Source organism: Schistocerca nitens, chromosome 4, assembly GCF_023898315.1.
Source record: "Schistocerca nitens isolate TAMUIC-IGC-003100 chromosome 4, iqSchNite1.1, whole genome shotgun sequence".
NCBI lineage: Eukaryota > Metazoa > Arthropoda > Insecta > Orthoptera > Acrididae > Schistocerca > Schistocerca nitens.
Window position 1 is genome coordinate 552,507,986 of NC_064617.1, and position 18,442 is coordinate 552,526,427.

The 18,442-nt window shown below is 43.4% G+C and overlaps 1 protein-coding gene across 3 annotated transcripts in view; it reads left to right on the forward strand.

Moving 5' to 3' along the window:
* Positions 1 to 15,149, forward strand: part of LOC126253067 (para-nitrobenzyl esterase-like) — a 186,356-nt gene extending 171,207 nt beyond the window's left edge. Inside the window, exons 9-11 of one of the 3 annotated variants that reach the window (XM_049954155.1) lie at positions 4,595 to 4,724; positions 11,015 to 11,147; positions 14,800 to 15,147. In XM_049954155.1, the coding sequence (XP_049810112.1) occupies positions 4,595 to 4,724; positions 11,015 to 11,147; positions 14,800 to 14,968 (432 nt within the window). In that variant the 3' untranslated portion in view covers positions 14,969 to 15,147. Of the gene's footprint in view, positions 1 to 4,594; positions 4,725 to 11,014; positions 11,148 to 14,799 lie in introns of all 3 variants that reach the window. The other 2 variants (XM_049954157.1, XM_049954154.1) reach the window with 2 other exon arrangements.
* The last annotated feature ends 3,293 nt before the right edge of the window (positions 15,150 to 18,442 follow it).

The window sequence follows — 18,442 nt, forward strand, 5'->3', positions numbered from 1 at the left end:
TGTGATCCCGTCTACACTGCGCTAACAATGCGCTACTGTTACACCAGCTCTGACTAACTGTAAGGGTATCTCGGAATTGGTCCCCCTAGTTACAGCCACGGTATCCAAATCGCGCACATCAGCGATAGTTATTTCTGAAGCAAGTTAATACTCTTTGCTGCACTGGATTTCTTGTTCACCTTAGTGTATATTGTATGCATTAATCTTCCAACTGAACCATTCGGCGCTGTGAAAATGAATCATAGTACTGACAAGCTTTACTCCGTCTATGAACTCTCCAGAAGCTGTCTTTTTTATCCAGTAAGACCAGCTGTCCTGCAACAGAAGATAGAGAGGAAAATGAGTACGAAGGAAGACTTGTGGTATTAGTAAGTTGCTGCTGCAGTCAGTTTGCAGTTGGTGTGAAGATAGATCAACTGAAAGAGTACACTTTACGTGTCATACGTGCCGTGGATAGAATCCAGATAAAAAAAAAAAAAATCACAGTTAAACATCGATCTAATGAACTGAGATATTAGTCGCAGTGACTACATTGATCCAAAGAGACAGCTTACTGTCAAGCATGAAACAAAAACGAAAGACATAAGTGGAAATCCATCCATTTACAAAATACAGGTAAACGCGCAACAAAAAAGTAAATATAGGTTACACACATTTGTGTGATGGGAGAGATCTGTCAATTTAACGGACAGAAATTTCTTCTGAAACCAAGATCGCTAAATATTATTTACTCCAGAACGACCGGTTTCGAAAGCAACTTAGTGTCATCTTCTGATCTACAAACAGAACAAAGGATAAGTGATAGTACAAGTCGAATTTTAACATATGCCAAAAGAACAGTTTTACAGAAACAGTAGTATATAATAAAATAAATTTCATACCTTTGGAAATTTAAAGTGCATACATATGAATCGCGGAGCGATAACACATTACACTCGTAATGAGCAGTAAGCACATTGGCTTTTCAGTAATAGGAAGATCAAAATATAAAATACAACAGTTTTCACGGGTTTCCCGCTGGATGACGTACGAATTCCACGATATTTTCTCGGAGCAACTCTCCGACAGCTTCAGGTGGTCCAATCATGCTGTGGCTATGTACGACGGACGGTATCGCTACGTCGACGCCCCTGTATGTAGAACGCGCGCGCGAGGAATGCGCAGGGGCGGAGATGACGTATGCCCAGTTATTTGCCAATGGATGGCGCCATACTCCAACGCCCTCTGCCACAAATTACAGAGGGTCCCTCCTGCGCGTGCACTGTACACTATGTTTACTAAGAGTGCGGCCAGATCTTACTCACTAAAAAACCGTAATAGACCAATGTTATGACGAACCTGTTATGGAAAAATCTGGATTTTCTCGTCGTGATTTAATAGTAGCCAATGCAAGCTTCCAGATTGTTCTCAGTTGAATCCTGCATCCCCACTGATGAGATTTTCAGCTGAACGAATATGTATTGATTATTTAATGATGCAATCCCAGAAAGATGATGCCAGGGATAAAACTTCAGTCCTTTCGTAAATCATGCAATCTCCTATATTCAGACAGTGTTCTGCAATTGCCGACTTCTCCGGTTGGCGTAGGAGTGTATGACACTGATGTTCATCACAGCGTTCTTGTACTGTGCGACATATCTGGGATATATATGCCGCCCCACAAAGATAGGGAATTCTATACAAACCACTTTTAGTCGCGCCAAGATCATCCTTAACCAAACCCAACAGGTTTCTGCTTTTCGCAGATGGCTGAGCGACACACCATATGCCACATCTTTCGTGGACTCTTTGGATTCTTGACGCATGGCACCAAATTACGGGAAAAAGGCCAAAGTGGTGAGCGTCTCCCTATCTTTACTCTGCTCCATAGAGTGAACTCGCTTGAGTCTGAATGCCTTACGTATCTGTCACTCAGAATAACCGTCCGCAGCTCGTGGTTTCGCGGTCGCGGTCTCGCTTCCTGATCATGGGTTCCCGGGTTCGATTCTCGGTCGGGTCTGCGGTTTTCACCTGTCTTGAGATGACTGAGAGTTTGTGTTATCCTCATCATTTCATCATCATTTACGAAAGTGGCGAGGTTGGACTCAGCAACGGTTGGGAATTTGTACGGGCGCTGATAACCACGCAGTTGAACGCCCCACAAACAAACCATCATCATCAGAGTAACCGTTTTGTCGGAACACTGTCTTCAAATGTTGTATCTCAGTCGACAGGCTTTCAGGATCCGATACCACATGCACTCTATTAACTGAACGCGCATGATCCACCATCGCATTGAGCCGGGTGATAGCAGCTTGTGGCCTGCAAATACTGATTTGTATGCGTTGGTTTGCGGTAGACAATATGTCCCAAGGTTCCATCTGCTTTCCTTCGTAGCAAAACATCAAGAAAAGTAAAAGTACCATCTTTTGTGACTTCCGATGTGAAATTTATATGCGGATGGGGCGAATTTGAATGTTGAAGAAACCTAGGCAGAGTATCAAGTCCATGTGGCCACACCAAAAATATATCTTCGACATACCGCCGAAAAAAAAAAAGAGGTTTGAGAGTGACTGACTGTAATGATTTTTCTCCAGTCCTCCATAAAATAATTGCCCATCACAAAGAGACAGAGAGCTACCCATGGCGACACCGTCCACTTGTTCAGAATATTGGTCATGGAAAAAGATGTTATGAACATCAGCGTCACACACGCCTACGCCAACCGGAGAAGTCGGCAATTGCAGAACACTATCTGAATACAGTACAGGCCATGATTTACGAAAAGACGAAAGTTTTATCCCCAGCGTCATCTTTCTGGGACTTCTTGGCGCGCGTGTTCTATATACAGGGGCGTCGATATGGCGATACCGTCCGTCGTACCTAGCCACCAGCATGATTGGACCACCTGAAACTGTCGGAGAGCGACTCCGAGAAAATACGAGTATTATGGAATTTGTACAACGTTATCCGGCGGCAAACCCGTCGATACTGTTTACAACATAGCGCTAAGTTATTCGCTGTAATAAGGCTGTTTTGTGGCTGATATTGCTTTGGTCTTAGTACCACTGTATCCACATAGACATTATTGTATACTTGCGTTTCCTATTTAAATGTAACTAATTTGTGATATGGCAGTGTACTTCTAGAATTTCCCATATATTTACTGTTTGCACACCTGTTCTTTAAATGTATCTAATTATCACCCGGTGTCTGCGATTCCGCAGCCTGTAGTTTTTAAAATTAACTTTTTTTTTTAATAATTTTGTATGGGCATTTACATCTGCCATTAACTGTCAATTGCAAGATTATCATCTTTGATCTTTTGTTTCACGAATGTTCGTCTAAATAATTTTCTTTTAAATTTACAGACGATACTGTAAATTCTTTGCATTAAGCAACCTTGTAATTATTGATGTTATAGGTCGCACTTCTAGTTACATCACTATGACAATGACAGTCAACAGTATGACAATAGCCATGTTAAGTAAAACAGAACGAGGTAAATAGGAGCTCACAAATACAGTCACTTATCATTTGATGAGCCTTTCAACCCTAACAACCCTATTTCGCACTCGTATTTGTGGTGTTGATACAATAATACTAACTTCACTGTGATTAATAAAATTATAAACAGCCGACTAGTTGCAATGGATAAAGAATTTTTTACCTAGGTTTCAACAAATTTAAATTTGTCTTCTTCAGAAGGTGGCAATTTTACATTAGTATGGACTGATGTATCATCGCCATTTTTACAAATGTCTACACAGATCCATTTGTCAAAATTAAAATATAGCCCTAAAAATAGGGTTTTTCACGTAAATATAAATTAGTACATGGATGTTGCAGAGCTCACAACCGACTATTCTTGACATAAGTTTCATACCTTTCTAATGTAAGCTATGATGTTCATTGTCCTTAGGCCACCTTCTGAAGAAGACAAATTTAAATTTGTTGAAACCTAGGTAAAGAATTCTTTATCAATTACAACTGGTCGGTTGTTTATAATTTTATTACGTGGAACCGTTGCTGTTGTGCAGCTATGTTTAAAATACTGAAATTCAAGTGTAATTATCAACATTAATCTTTTAGCTATTTTTGATCGGAATAATGCTTCTCTAACGACTCAGTAAAACAATCTCTTACCCAAATCACCAATGAACTCTGTTGAATTATTCACGTTTCCCGTGTTGTTCTCCCGGTCACCATTAATCTTCTGTTTCAAATCAAATACTGTTTCACGTGATCAACTCAAAATTCTGCCTCCACTCGAGTAAATTACATAATGAGTACATGAAAACTCACTCAAGCTTGAAGTAAGGAATAAAAAAAGTCGCTTATTGTCAATACCAAAGTGCCCAGTTACTGTGTACATGGTTCCTAGAGAACATATGTTAAAGTTATAAAACTATAAAGCAGATGTTACACTTTTTTGTCGAATGCTCTTCTAAACAAGAGATTATTTCAGGATGGTTGAAATTGCAGAACCAAGAGACGTTACATGCAACTGATTTTTCACTTCTACACGTTTTACTTACTAATTATTTCGTTAACGTAGCAGCATTTTTTAAATATTTGAGTACCATTTCGTAACAAGATTGCCTTATTGCATCAGCTGAACGAAGACATCACCTTCTTCGAGCCGACTGATTCCTTGGTCAGAAAACTGACCCAGTTAACTGACGTACCAGTGTATTACTACGAATTCGACTATCATGGGCCTAACGTTCCTACAAATGAATGGGGTAAGTGGTTGACTACCTACATGTTTTCAGTGATAATTTAACGCATGGCATTATATCTTAATGTTGACACTTAAATTATTTTTCTGTTCATAAAATATGCCTTTTTATTTTATCCATAGTAACATGTTGTTGAAGCAATAAAAATGTTTGTGAATGTAGATGAAACATCTATTTCAGAATAGAGCCACACGTACCCATAGCTACGCGTCACTTCTGTGTACTACCTGTCCAAGTTGGTGACGTGGTTTAACGAAAAGACATTTATCCATTTACGAGAGTAGGTAGCCCCACACGTTATCAGATTTTGTCTGAGGCAGAAAATGTTTTGCTTACAAATTGCTGTATTCTGACACAGAGATTGTAACATTTTTCAGTCATCGTTTAATGTGGTGGAGTGCTTAAGCCTCTGGAATCGTGATTCGATGAGTTTAAAATCCGTCTCGGACAAGCAGGAGTACCATAGTTCTCCTGAATCGATTACGACGAATTACATTTCGATCCTCGGAAGAGGACAGGACCGATTTCTTCCCCATTCTTGTGACATCCATGGTTTTGGACCGTCTATAATCCGACATTACTTCTTTCTTTCGTCTATTTTTCTTCTATTAATTTCCACTTTCTGCAAAACTTAGATTCACATCTGACGTCAGCAACAGTTTCGAGCAAACTAAGGGAACTAACGCTAAGTCAGGCAGTAGGGCTTACGAAACGTAAGAGTTACTGATTTGCTGTCTCTTTTAGGAAAAATGTTCATCCACGAGGAGACTTCTCAAAGTAATGTAAGGGTCATCCACTTGCGGGCTGGAAGCCCCTAGTGTTTTGTTAGGGTGATAACCGAGGAGCATTTCTGGCGTCACTAGACGCAATAAAACAGAATTAAATATTACTTCACTTTTTTCTCTGCGTACAACTCGTTGCCGCATATTTGTCGGAATTTGGTGTCTTGGCACTTCGCTGCATCATCCCTGTGCTCAGGTCAGTAACTTTTAGTAGTCTTATGGCGGAGGCGACGGTGGCCACAGCGCGAGTACGTGGTGTATCACATGCCGCTCTTGCAATAGTTTGTTCTTTCTAGGTCACTGCCCGAGTTCTTCCATCAATTGGACCACTATGTCTGATGCTGTGAGATCGTGATGAATGCTGATCCCAACCGCAGGTTCGGTAGGCCGTCTACCCCAAGCGACGGTAGAGTTGGAGCAGTTTGTTCCCCGGGCTGGCGAGACGATACTAGGCCCCTGGACCATCCATCAGCGGCAGCTGGTACTCGACGCTGACTTCTATCATCCGTCGTAACGGATCAGTGGTCATCTTGTAAGGTGGCAAGAGTATGACCGATATACGAACAATCTCGTTCACAAGGTGTCACAACACAATAATACGAGAATCGATAGCGAAAGATGTGAACGCCATCGATTGCCTCTACCACAGCGAGTTGGAGTATTTTTGGTGTTAAGGAGACTTTTATCGTTATAACCGAATCGGTTCCGCTTTTTACGAGTTGTCAGCGATCTATCTTCCTGCTACATTGCTTTATTTTATTTTACTTTTTTTCGGTCATCAGTCTTCTGACTGGATTGATGCGGCCCGCCACGAATTCCTCTCCTGTGCCAACCGCTTTATCTCAGAGTTGCACTTGCAACCTACGTTCTCAATCATTTGTTGGATGTATTCCAATCTCTGTCTCCCTCTACAGTTTTTGTCCTCTGCAGCCCCCTCTAATACCATGGAACTAATTCCATGACATATTAACAGGTGTCCTATCATCTTGTCCCTTTTTCTTGTCAGTGTTTTCCACTTATTTCTTCCTTCTTCGATTCTGTGCGATATCTCTTCATTCCTTACCTTATTAGTCCACTTAATTTTCAACATTCGCCTGTTGCGCCACATCTCAAATGCTTAGATCCTCTTCTGCGCCGATTTTTTCCACAGTCACTACTCCACTACCAACAATGCTGTACTCCAAACGTACATTCTCAGAAATTTCATCCTCAGATTAAGGCCTATGTTTGACACTAGTAGACTTCTGTTGGCCAGTAATGCCCTTTTTTCCCGTGCTAGTATGCTTATGACGTCCTTCTTGCTCCGTCCATCATTCATTATTTTGCTGCCTAGGTAGCAGAATTACTTAAGTTCATCTACTTCGTAACAATCAATCCTGATGTTAAGTTTCTCGCTGTCCTCATTTCTGCTACTTGTCATTACTTTCGTCTTTCTTCGATTTACTTTCAATCAATATTCTGTACTCATTAGACTGTTCATTCCATTCAGCAGATCATTAATTCTGCCTTGCTTTCATTCAGGACAGTAATTTCATCAGCGAGTCGTATCATACGTATACTTTCACCTTGAATTTTAATTCATATCCTGAATATTTCTTTTATTTCTATCATTGGTTCTTCAATGTACAGGTTGAACAGTAGGGGGCAATGACTACTTCCCCATCAACCCATTTTAATATGAGCACTTGGTCGTAACTGTTATCATTCCCTCGTGGCTTTTGTACGTATTATTTATTAGCCGTGTCTTTCTACAGCTGACGCCTATTTTTCTCAGAATTTCGAAAATCTTGCACCATTTTACATCGTCGAACGATTTTTCCAGGTCGACAAATCCTATGAACGTGTCTTGATATTTTGTAATTTTGCTGCCGCAACTCAAAATTGCTTCTCTAGTGCTTTTACCTTTTCTAAAGCCAAACTGATCGTCATTTAGCACATCCTCAATTTTCTTTTTGATTCTTCTGTATATGATTCTTATCAGAAAATTGGATGCATGGGCTGTTAAGCTGATTGAGTGATAATTCTCGCACTTGTCAGCTTTTGCAGTCTTCGGAATTGTGTGGATGATATTTTTCCGAAAGTCAGATGGTATGTCGTCAGACTCATACACAATACACACCAACGTAAGTTTGTTTCCCTTTTCCCCAACGATTTTAGAAATTCTGATGGAATGTTATCTATTCCTTCTGCCTTATTTAATCTTAAGTCTTCCGGAGCTCTCTTAAATTGTGATTCTAATACTGGGTCTCCTGTGTCTTCCAAATCGACTCCTGCTTCTTCCTCTATCACATCAGACAAATCTTCCCCCTCATAGATGACTTTGGTGTATTCTTTCCACCTATCCGCTCTCTCTCCTACATTTAACAGTGGGATCCCGGTTGCACTCTTATTGTTACCACCCTTGCTTTTATTGGCACCGAAGGTTGATCTCACTTTTCTGTCTGCTGAGTCAGTCCTTTCGACAATCCTTTCTTTTTTGATTTCTTCACGTTTTTCATGGAGCCATTTTGCCTTAGCTTCCATTCACTTCGTATTAATTTCATTTTTCAGCGACTTGTATTTCTGTGTTCCCGAATGTCCCGGAACATGTTGTACTTCCTTTTTTCATCGATGATATGAGGTATTTCATATGTTAACCACGGTTTCCTCACAGTTACCTTCCTTGTACCGGTATTTTTCTTTACAAATTCTGTGACTGCTCTTTTTAGAGATGTCCATTCCTCTTCAACTGTACTGCCTACTGAGCTATTCCTTATTGCTGTATCTATAGCCTTAGAGAACTTCAAGCGAGTCTTGTTACCCCTTTGTACTTCCGTATCCCACTTTTTTGGGTATTGATTCTTCGTAACTATCTTGAACTTCAGTCTACTCTTCATCACTACTACTTTGTGATATGAGTCTATATCTGCTCCTGGGTACACCTTTCAATCCAGTATCTGATTTCTGCATCTCTGTGTGACCCTGATGTAATCTAACTGTAATCTTCCCATGTCACCCGTCTTTTTCAAGTATGTCTCCTCCTGTTGTGATTCTTGGGCAGTTTATTCGCTAGCTGAAATTTATTACAGAACACAATTAGTCTCCGTTCTGTCTCATTTCTTGTCCCTTGCCCATATTCTCCTGAAACCTTTTCTTCTACTCCTTCCCCTACAGCTGTATACCAGTTCCCCGTGACTATTAGATTTTCTTCTCCCTTTATGTACTGTATTACTTTTTCAATGTCCTTATACAGTTTCTCTATCGCTTCGTCTTCATCTTGCGACGTCGGCATGTGTATATGAAGTATCGTTGTCGTGTTGGTTTGCTGTCGATTTTGACAAGAACAACTCTATCATTGAACACTTCACTGCAACACACTCTTTACCCTACCTTTCTATTCATAACAAGTCCTACTCCGTTAGACGATTTTCTGCTGTAGCTGATATTACCGTATACTTATAAGACTACAAATTGTTGTCCCTTTCCATGTCACTATAGTATATATAGATTGAGCCTTTGTATTTCTTTTTTCTGATTTCCTAGCTTCCCTGCCGCAATCATGCTTCTGAAGTTCAAAGCCTCGACTCTTAGAACGTTATCATTTCGTTGACTACTCAATCTTTTTTTCATGGTTGCCTCCCCCTTGGCAGCCCCTCCCGGAGATTCGTATGGGGGGACTATTCCGGAATCTTGTGCGACTGCAGAGATCATCACGATATTTTTTTTAAATTACAAACCGCATGTCCTTTGGGAAAATGACATGTGTCTTTAATGCAGTGGTTTCCATTGCCTTCTGCATCCTCACGACCTTGACCATTGCTGATCCTTCGTCTTTAGCGGCAGTTTCCCACCTCAAGGTCCGGAGAGTGCCCTGAGCCTCTATGCGCTCCTCCGCTCTTTGGAAAAGGCCGTTGGCAGAATGAGAGTGACTTCTTATGCCGGACGTCTGCGGCCACCAATGCTGATTATTAATCGAAGTTTAAGTGCAGATGGGTTTCGAACCCGTGACTGAGGACGTTTTGATTACTAATCAAAGACGCTACCCCTAGACTACAAGTTTCGTATTTGCTTAACCTCTTTATTTCTGGCTTGCAACTGCTTTGTCAAACCACTGATATGCATTACTGTGTCCTCTTTAGCGTTTGCTACATAATGTTACGAGAATAACGCAGGCATATTGAACAGCACTCCTCCAACCATTGTCCTCTGAGCTTGCGCAGAGTCACCCATAGAGGAGTTGATGCCGCACAACAAAAACCCACTAACTGTGTCGAAATGTTTACACCTATCGGCTGCCTCGTATTGATATTTCTGTGTGGTTGAGCAGTGCTGTTCCATTCGAACGTAGTGAATTTCACTCTGCTATTTATATGACTCTCCTATTCCCTTACTTTCTTGATCCGTTACCGTAAGGTACACATTATTACAGAGTTCAAATAACTTTTATTAACTGCTGTACTACGATTCAAAGTGTCTCGGATATATGGCACCATTTTTCAACAAACGCGCTGTAAGAAACGCCCGGGACGTTCTGACAATCGTTGAATTCCTCGACGGTAGAAATCCCCTCCTTGGTCTCAGAGCCAAGTGAGAATCGCTGAACGTTCTCATCGTTGCAAAATCTGTTTCCGCTACATGTATTCATTCAGCATGGGGAAAAGATGGAAACCGCATGGCGCGAGATCAGTATTGCCCTATCAGCATGTCCCATGTCAGTGTGTCCTTGGTCAAATTGTTCGCATCATGGACCCATGGCTGGGCGCGACATTGCATTTGGTCCATGTTCTGAAAGAAATTAACTAAGAAATTGAGAGCTATTTAAATTTTCTGTTAGCATGAATCGTACTGCCAGCGCACTTCAACTTTGGAGTTTGTTTCCAGTTGCTGTGCCATTTTAATCACAGACTGTGAAGCACTTGTTATCGGCATCACAGCAGAACGATGTCCGCAAGAACAATGTGATACTCTAGTTGCACAGTGGTATTAGCATGGGAAGACATGTGTAACAGTTTCTGAAACCCCTTCGAATAACTTGTTTGTTCAGTCTTAGCGAAATGGAAATCTTTGCGCAACGGCATGTAATTTATGAAGAACTAATTATCGAGATTACAAGTGTGAAAGCTAAAATAATGAAAGCACTTCATCTTTCAAAAGTCTGGTGTTTTAATATACGTGGTACTTTACTTCTTGCTGTAACATGTAATTCATAATAGTTTAATTATGATGAATTAATCAGTCAGCTAAGCAGTCCTTGACATCATACTTTACTCTGTTCTAGGCTCGGTGCTTAACCAAAGATCGTGCCCCCGTCGATAACATTCACCATCACTTAAATGAGGAGTTATTTCAGAATATTTTGCTGTTGAAAGATGTAATCGTATCTGCATAATATTCATCCACATTACTTTAATATAATTGTGTCAGTAAAAGGCAGAACCGGAACACAGACTTTTTTTATAAGTGGCTACGTGTCATGTTGCATGCTCATATTGTTTTAGCAAAGTTCAGAGTGTGATCAACATAACTTTTCAGGCGTCATACACAGCGGAGAATTGCCATCTCTTTTTGTGCGGAAGGATACTGAGTATAATTTGGATCCCGAGTCCGAGGAGGACCGAGTACGCAGAAATGTTTTGCGCCTTTGGACCAACTTTGCAAAATTTGGGTATGTGTCCATAAAATAAGTGTAAGCTAAGAAATATTATCTTATTCTCGCACTACTGTTACTTTCTTGAGATTGTTGATGTTATATCTGTTCTAAAACAATATTAACGTCTGGAATTTCCGGTTTAAGCTTTCTATTGTTTGCCCAAAGCGCTTCAGACAAAGCTGTCATTATTCACTCAATCTTTCTCACTAAAGTAATCATAAGTTTCAAAAGTGCCAAAGTTTAAAGACGTTAATCCCAGAAGACTATAATGCACTGTCGAGTCACATTAATGTGACCACCTTTCACATTAATGTAACCACCTTTCAAAGCCCACAATAAGCCCGTTTTGCAGCGTGGACCGATCCGAGACGAGCCGGATCGCATTCATTAAGATTCTGGAAAGTAGCGAGAAAGATATGGAGCCATTTGGACTCCAGTGCCATGGCCAGCTGCGCTGTAGAGCTCGGTTGAGGACCTTTGCCACGGGGACAGCCCGATCGAGGTGGTCCTACTGATAATCAATTCGGTTTAAATCCAGGGAGTTTTGTGACCTAATCCTGCTGCTCTTTGAATCACACACGTCCACTTCAAGCCGTATGACACGTTTGTAGTTTTCATGGCACCGACGAAAAACTAACTGCACGGGGGGGGGGGGGGGGGGTCCTCAAGGCTAGATGTATATTTGTGTTGATCTATTTGGCCTTTCAGCATGACAAAGTCACCAAGAAAATGCTCGAAAACATTAAAAAGACCGTAACGCTCACTCTGGAAGTGAAACATGGACAATAAATAGTTTGGACAAGAAGAGAATAGAAGCTTTCGAAATGTGGTGCCACAGAAGAATGTTGAAGATTACGTGGGTAGATCACGTAACTAATGAGGGGGTATTGAATAGGATTGGGGAGATGAGAAGTCTGTGGTACAACTTGACTAGAAGAAGGGATCGGTTGGTAGGACATGTCCTGAGGCATCAAGGGATCACAAATTTAGTATTGGAGGGCAGCGTGGAGGGTAAAAATCGTAGAGGAAGACCAAGAGATGAATACACTAAGCAGATTCAGAAGGATGTAGGTTGCAGTAGGCACTGGGAGATGAAGGAGCTTGCACACGATAGATTAGCATGGAGAGCTGCATCAAACCAGTCTCAGGACTGAAGACCACAACAACAACAACGCTCACTCCTCCGGCCTGGACCCTTCCGAGTGGTTGGTTCCTGTCTGTTTGAGCATAAGATGTTATTCGTCTGAAAATGCCGCTACTCGCCACTCAGTGGACATCTAGTTGCGGTACGGGCGTGTAAATTCTATCCTTCATGCCGATGACCAGTAGTCAGTGTAAGTTCTATCCTTCGGTGCCGATGAAAAGTAGTCAGCATTGGTGCATGAACAGGGGCCTACCATGGAGGCCCATACGCAGCAGTCGTCTAGTGGCTAGCGTTGCTACCTCTGGATCTAGGGGTCCCTGGTTCGATTCCTGGCCGGGTTGGAGATTTTATCTGCATGGGGTCTGGGTGGTTGTGTTACCCTCAATATTTCATCATCATTCGTGACAGTGGCTATATTCTGATCATGTAAAAAAACTGGACTACGTAAAACTTGGGATTTTCTACGGGCGCTGATAACCGCGCAGTTGAGCGCCTCACAAATCAAACATCATCCATACGCATCAACGTTCGCTAAATACTCGTTGAGGAGACACTGTTGGTAGCCTCTTGCTTCATCTGGGCTGTCAGTGGCTCAACAGTTGCACGTCTGTTGACCAATATACATCTCTGAAGTTATCGTTCAGCCCTGTCATCTCGGGCCAGTGGTGTACAAGAATAGCCTCAACGCAAATTTTGGGTAGCATCATTTCGCCATGCACGGCATACTTGTAGCACGGCGGCACGCGAACTACACTCCTGGAAATTGAAATAAGAACACCGTGAATTCATTGTCCCAGGAAGGGGAAACTTTATTGACACATTCCTGGGGTCAGATACATCACATGATCACACTGACAGAACCACAGGCACATAGACACAGGCAACAGAGCATGCACAATGTCGGCACTAGTACAGTGTATATCCACCTTTCGCAGCAATGCAGGCTGCTATTCTCCCATGGAGACGATCCTAGAGATGCTGGATGTAGTCCTGTGGAACGGCTTGCCATACCATTTCCACCTGGCGCCTCAGTTGGACCAGCGTTCGTGCTGGACGTGCAGACCGTGTGAGACGACGCTTCATCCAGTCCCCAAACATGCTCAATGGGAAACAGATCCGGAGATCTTGCTGGCCAGGGTAGTTGACTTACACCTTCTAGAGCACGTTGGGTGGCACGGGATACATGCGGACGTGCATTGTCCTGTTGGAACAGCAAGTTCCCTTGCCGGTCTAGGAATGGTAGAACGATGGGTTCGATGACGGTTTGGATGTACCGTGCACTATTCAGTGTCCCCTCGACGATCACCAGTGGTGTACGGCCAGTGTAGGAGATCGCTCCCCACACCATGATGCCGGGTGTTGGCCCTGTGTGCCTCGGTCGTATGCAGTCCTGATTGTGGCGCTCACCTGCACGGCGCCAAACACGCATACGACCATCATTGGCACCAAGGCAGAAGCGACTCTCATCGCTGAAGACGACACCTCTCCATTCGTCCCTCCATTCACGCCTGTCGCGATACCACTGGAGGCGGGCTGCACGATGTTGGGGCGTGAGCGGAAGACGGCCTAACGGTGTGCGGGACCGTAGCCCAGCTTCATAGAGACGGTTGCGAATGGTCGTCGCCGATACCCCAGGAGCAACAGTGTCCCTAATGTACTGGGAAGTGGCGGTGCGGTCCCCTACGGCACTGCGTAGGATCCTACGGTCTTGGCGTGCATCTGTGCGTCGCTGCGGTCCGGTCCCAGGTCGACGGGCACGTGCACCTTCCACCGACCACTGGCGACAACATCGATGTACTGTGGAGACCTCACGCCCCACGTGTTGAGCAATTCGGCGGTACGTCCACCCGGCCTCCCGCATGCCCACTATACGCCCTCGCTCAACGTCCGTCAACTGCACATACGGTTCACGTCCACGCTGTCGCGGCATGCTACCAGTGTTAAAGACTGCGATGGAGCTCCGTATGCCACGGCAAACTGGCTGACACTGACGGCGGCGGTGCACAAATGCTGCGCAGCTAGCGCCATTCGACGGCCAACACCGCGGTTCCTGGTGTGTCCGCTGTGCCGTGCGTGTGATCATTGCTTGTACAGCCCTCTCGCAGTGTCCGGAGCAAGTATGGTGGGTCTGACACACCGGTGTCAATGTGTTCTTTTTTCCATTTCCAGGAGTGTATTTACAAACTTAGCCGCTTTGGAAATGTTTTCACCATTGACCCGAAAGCCAATGCTTATGCCCTTTTGGACTGACATGGCGCCTCAAACTGCGCAGCCACTGCGCGCGGCTCACTGTAACACTATTGGCACAAGTGTGAACGAATTAAAACTACAACATCGATTTCGTAGAAATAGCAGGAAATATTTAATGTGAAACACGACTTTCCCTTGGTGCGTAAGAAGTGAAGACAGGAAATATTAGACCCAATGTAAGCTTTGAAAAAGCATAAGAAACCAGCGTGCAGCTGACACTCCTGTTTTGTACTCTTCCAGGAACGACTGACACTTCTGTTCGTACTCTTCCAGGAACCCTACGCCCGAGGCGGATCCCGTGGTCTGGGAGCCGTATGACCTGACCAGCCGCAGCTACCTGCTGATGCAGGCCAACTTCACGCTCGCCCACAATAAGGACAGCGAACGCATGGACTTCTGGAACCAAAATGTGCCGCTTCTGCCGTACCCTGGCACATTCTAGTGGGAGATGTGTTCAACGAGTACAGGCCACACGGCGTTACGCAGTGCACCATAGAACATACTGTGATGCGTTTAATAATACTCCCATTAGTCATTCTTTCCAAAAATTTCTGTAGATATCACACAGCTGAATTTCATTTTCATCATTGCCGTGTTATGTACCTGTAATGCTACTACGTACGCTCTAACGTATCGTTCAGAATGCAAATACGAACCTGTCCTTGAAAATATATATACGAAATGAAAATGTGGATGCAAAAATAAACTCAATTTCAACCTGCATGTATACTTCTCTTTGTTACCATCAAGACAACAGGGTGCAAGGTTCTTCGTCATTGTTGCCTAACAACTGCCTTAAATTCCTCTACAACGTCGTCGAAGTTTATTGTCTGTCTACCGCATCACCAATCACACGATCTATTTTCCAACCAGAGGATTGTGTACATTCCTTCTCTTGGCATTCCTTTCAATAACTCTAATTGTTTGAAGTATTGTGGTGTTTCATGCAGAAAGTTTTCAAGTATTGGTTTTGAACATTTTAATTAACATGAAAAAGGTCGTCGAATGTGTGTAAACAATCAAAGACGAATTAATTTCTCATTACAGTTAAACTGTAATCTCATACAGCGAGAACGTGGTTGTATAGCTTGGAGGAGCGAGTTTAACACTTTAGGACACAGGGTGCCTTGAAACATTTCAGGCACAAGTCACAGTGTTTTCAGCTTTGATTGTGCTGCGGACATTTTTCAGATCGAAAATCTTCGTCTATCAAGAGCAACTTGGAAACCAAGACAAATATCTGGCACTGACTGCACTTTGTATGTCAACACGACTGTCGCATTCTCGACAAACTGTTTGCAGGGAAGTTAGAGTAGTTGGTTTGTGTGTTAAATACATAACAATGGTGAAGAAAGGAGACGAGACGTATCGTCATGTAGACAGGGAAGTCATTAGAGGCAGATAACAAGTTCGGGTCGGAAAATAATGAGGAATAAAATCGGTCGTATTCAATTCAGAAGAATGGTCGTGGCATTACTTTAAGCAATTTAGAGGTAAGAGGGAAAGTTAAATCAGGATGGTCAGACGGAGATTTGGACATTCCTCCTCCCGCCAACGATTGTCCCACTGGCAGCAGTGCAGATGTAGACACGTTTACCAACGAGACTCGATGGTTAATACATACATATAAGGACGTAATTATCACAGATAAATACGCGTTAGGGTGCAGTATAATTAACTCTTTGGAATGTGTAGGAGGCTGTGTCTCTGGAACTAGTAAAAGATCCCTGTACTGCCAGGGATTTTTCCTTTGTAGGAGGATTGTATCGGGGTGAGTTCAGACTCATCGTGACAATTGAAGAGCTGCTTGATGTAGCCGCTCCAAGGTGTGAAAATCTGAGAAAGACCAAAACAGCGGTGTGTTGACATCATGCCCTCTATACTGCATCCGAATAAAGTCATTGGCAGACGATACACGGTGTACGGTCGGTACTGAATGGAGATACACTGAAGAGCCAAAGAAACTGGCACACCATCCTAGGGCCCCCACGAGCACGCAGAAGTACCGCAACACAACGTGGTATGGACTCGATTAATGTCTGAAGTAGTGCTGGAGGGAACTGAAACCATAAATCCTACTGGAATGTCTACAAATCCGTAAGAGAGCGAGGGGGTGAAGATCTCTTCCGAACAGCAAGTTCAAGGCATCCCAGATATGCTCAATAATGTTGATATCTGGGGACTTTGGTGGCCAGCGGGAGTGTTTAAACTCCGAAGAGTGTTCCTGGAGCCATTCTAGATGTTTAGAGTGTCGGAATTGCTGAAGTTCGTCGGAAAGCACAATGGGCATGAATAGATGCTGTTCATCAGAAACGATGCTTACTTGCGTGTCACCTGTCACAGTCGCGTGTATACGTATCAGGGGCCCCATATCAGCCCAAGTGCACACGCCCCAACCCATTACAGAGCCTCCACTAGCTTGAACGGTCACCTGCTACATGGAGGATCCATGGATTCATGAGGTTGTCTCCATATCCGTACACGTCCATCAGCTCGATACAATTTGAAACGGGACTCGTCCGAACAGGCAACTTGTTTCCAGTCATCAACAGTCCAATGTCGATGTTGGCGGGCCTAGGCGAGGCCTAAAGTTTTGTGTCGTGCAGTCATTAACGGAACACGAGTTGGCCTTCGGCTCAGAAAACCCATATCGCTGATGTTTCGCTGAATGGTTCACATGCTTGTACTTGTTCATGGCCCAGCACTGAAATCTTCAGCAGTTTGCGGGAAGGTTGCAGTTTTGTCACACTGAACGATTCTCTTCAGTCGTCAATGGTCCCGTTCTTGCAGGATCTTTTTGGAGCCGCAGCGATGTCGGAGATTTAATATTTTACGGGATTCCTGATATTCGTGGTACACTCGCGAAATGGCCGAACGGGAAAATCCCCACTTCATCGCCAACTGGAAGACGCTGTGTTCCATCGTTCGTGTGCCAACTATAACACCAAGTTCGAACTCATTTAAATCTTGATAACCTGCCATTGTAGCAACAGTAACCGATCTAACAACTGCGCCAGACACTTGTTGTCTTACATAGGCGTTGCCGACCGCAGCGCTGTATTCTGCCTGTTTACATACCTCTGTATTTGAATAAGCATGCCTATACCCGTTTCTTTCGTGCTTCAGTGTAATTTCATATAAACAACCAACTTCACCAAAAGACTTCATTTTCTCGTGTACTTGCATATTGGGCATCTTTGTTGGAACTTCCAGTTTTTTTTTGAATGGTAAAGTATTAAATTTTTAGTCATGATAGCAAATAGGTGACATTATTTGTTTGTAACGGTGATCTCATAAAAGAACAAGCTTTTTAGCCTTCGTCGTATGGGACTGCGCTTTTGAGCTTGTTTATCTGTGTATTTTCTTGAAGGAATGATAAACATTCGCAACTGTAGACAGTATGAGTCTCATTGGTAACGAACGCGGTTTTCGAGGTTCATATGCCGCTTTCCCACATTTAGCAGAAGTAGCTTTCTTACGCTGACCCTATAGTGCTGGCATCTGAAACCCCCTAGTGTGTTTTGCACAAAGTCTCCCATGTTTTGGCGTGTTCTGGTAAGACTGCTGATTGAAGGAGCGTACAATTGCGGCAATTTTCTTTCCCAGTCACTCGCATCATTCTGTTTACTCTGCAAAGAAGACGTTCTTTTTCTATTTCCGCTTTCGCTGAAGCATGCAAAAAGCTTACATTTATTGAGGACTTGCCGCACTCGCCAGTCCGCAGTTCGGAACCTCGTATTACGTTACTCGTGTTCAACCTAATTCTCATTACCGTGGGGCGGTCTACACTGAACACGAACAGAGACGCTTGTGACTGATCCACTGCTACGGACAAGGTAAGCAATACACGTGCCCCTCCCTCCTACGGTCACCTGACCCCCGTCCCCCCTCCCTATCCCCATCCGTCCAAGGACGT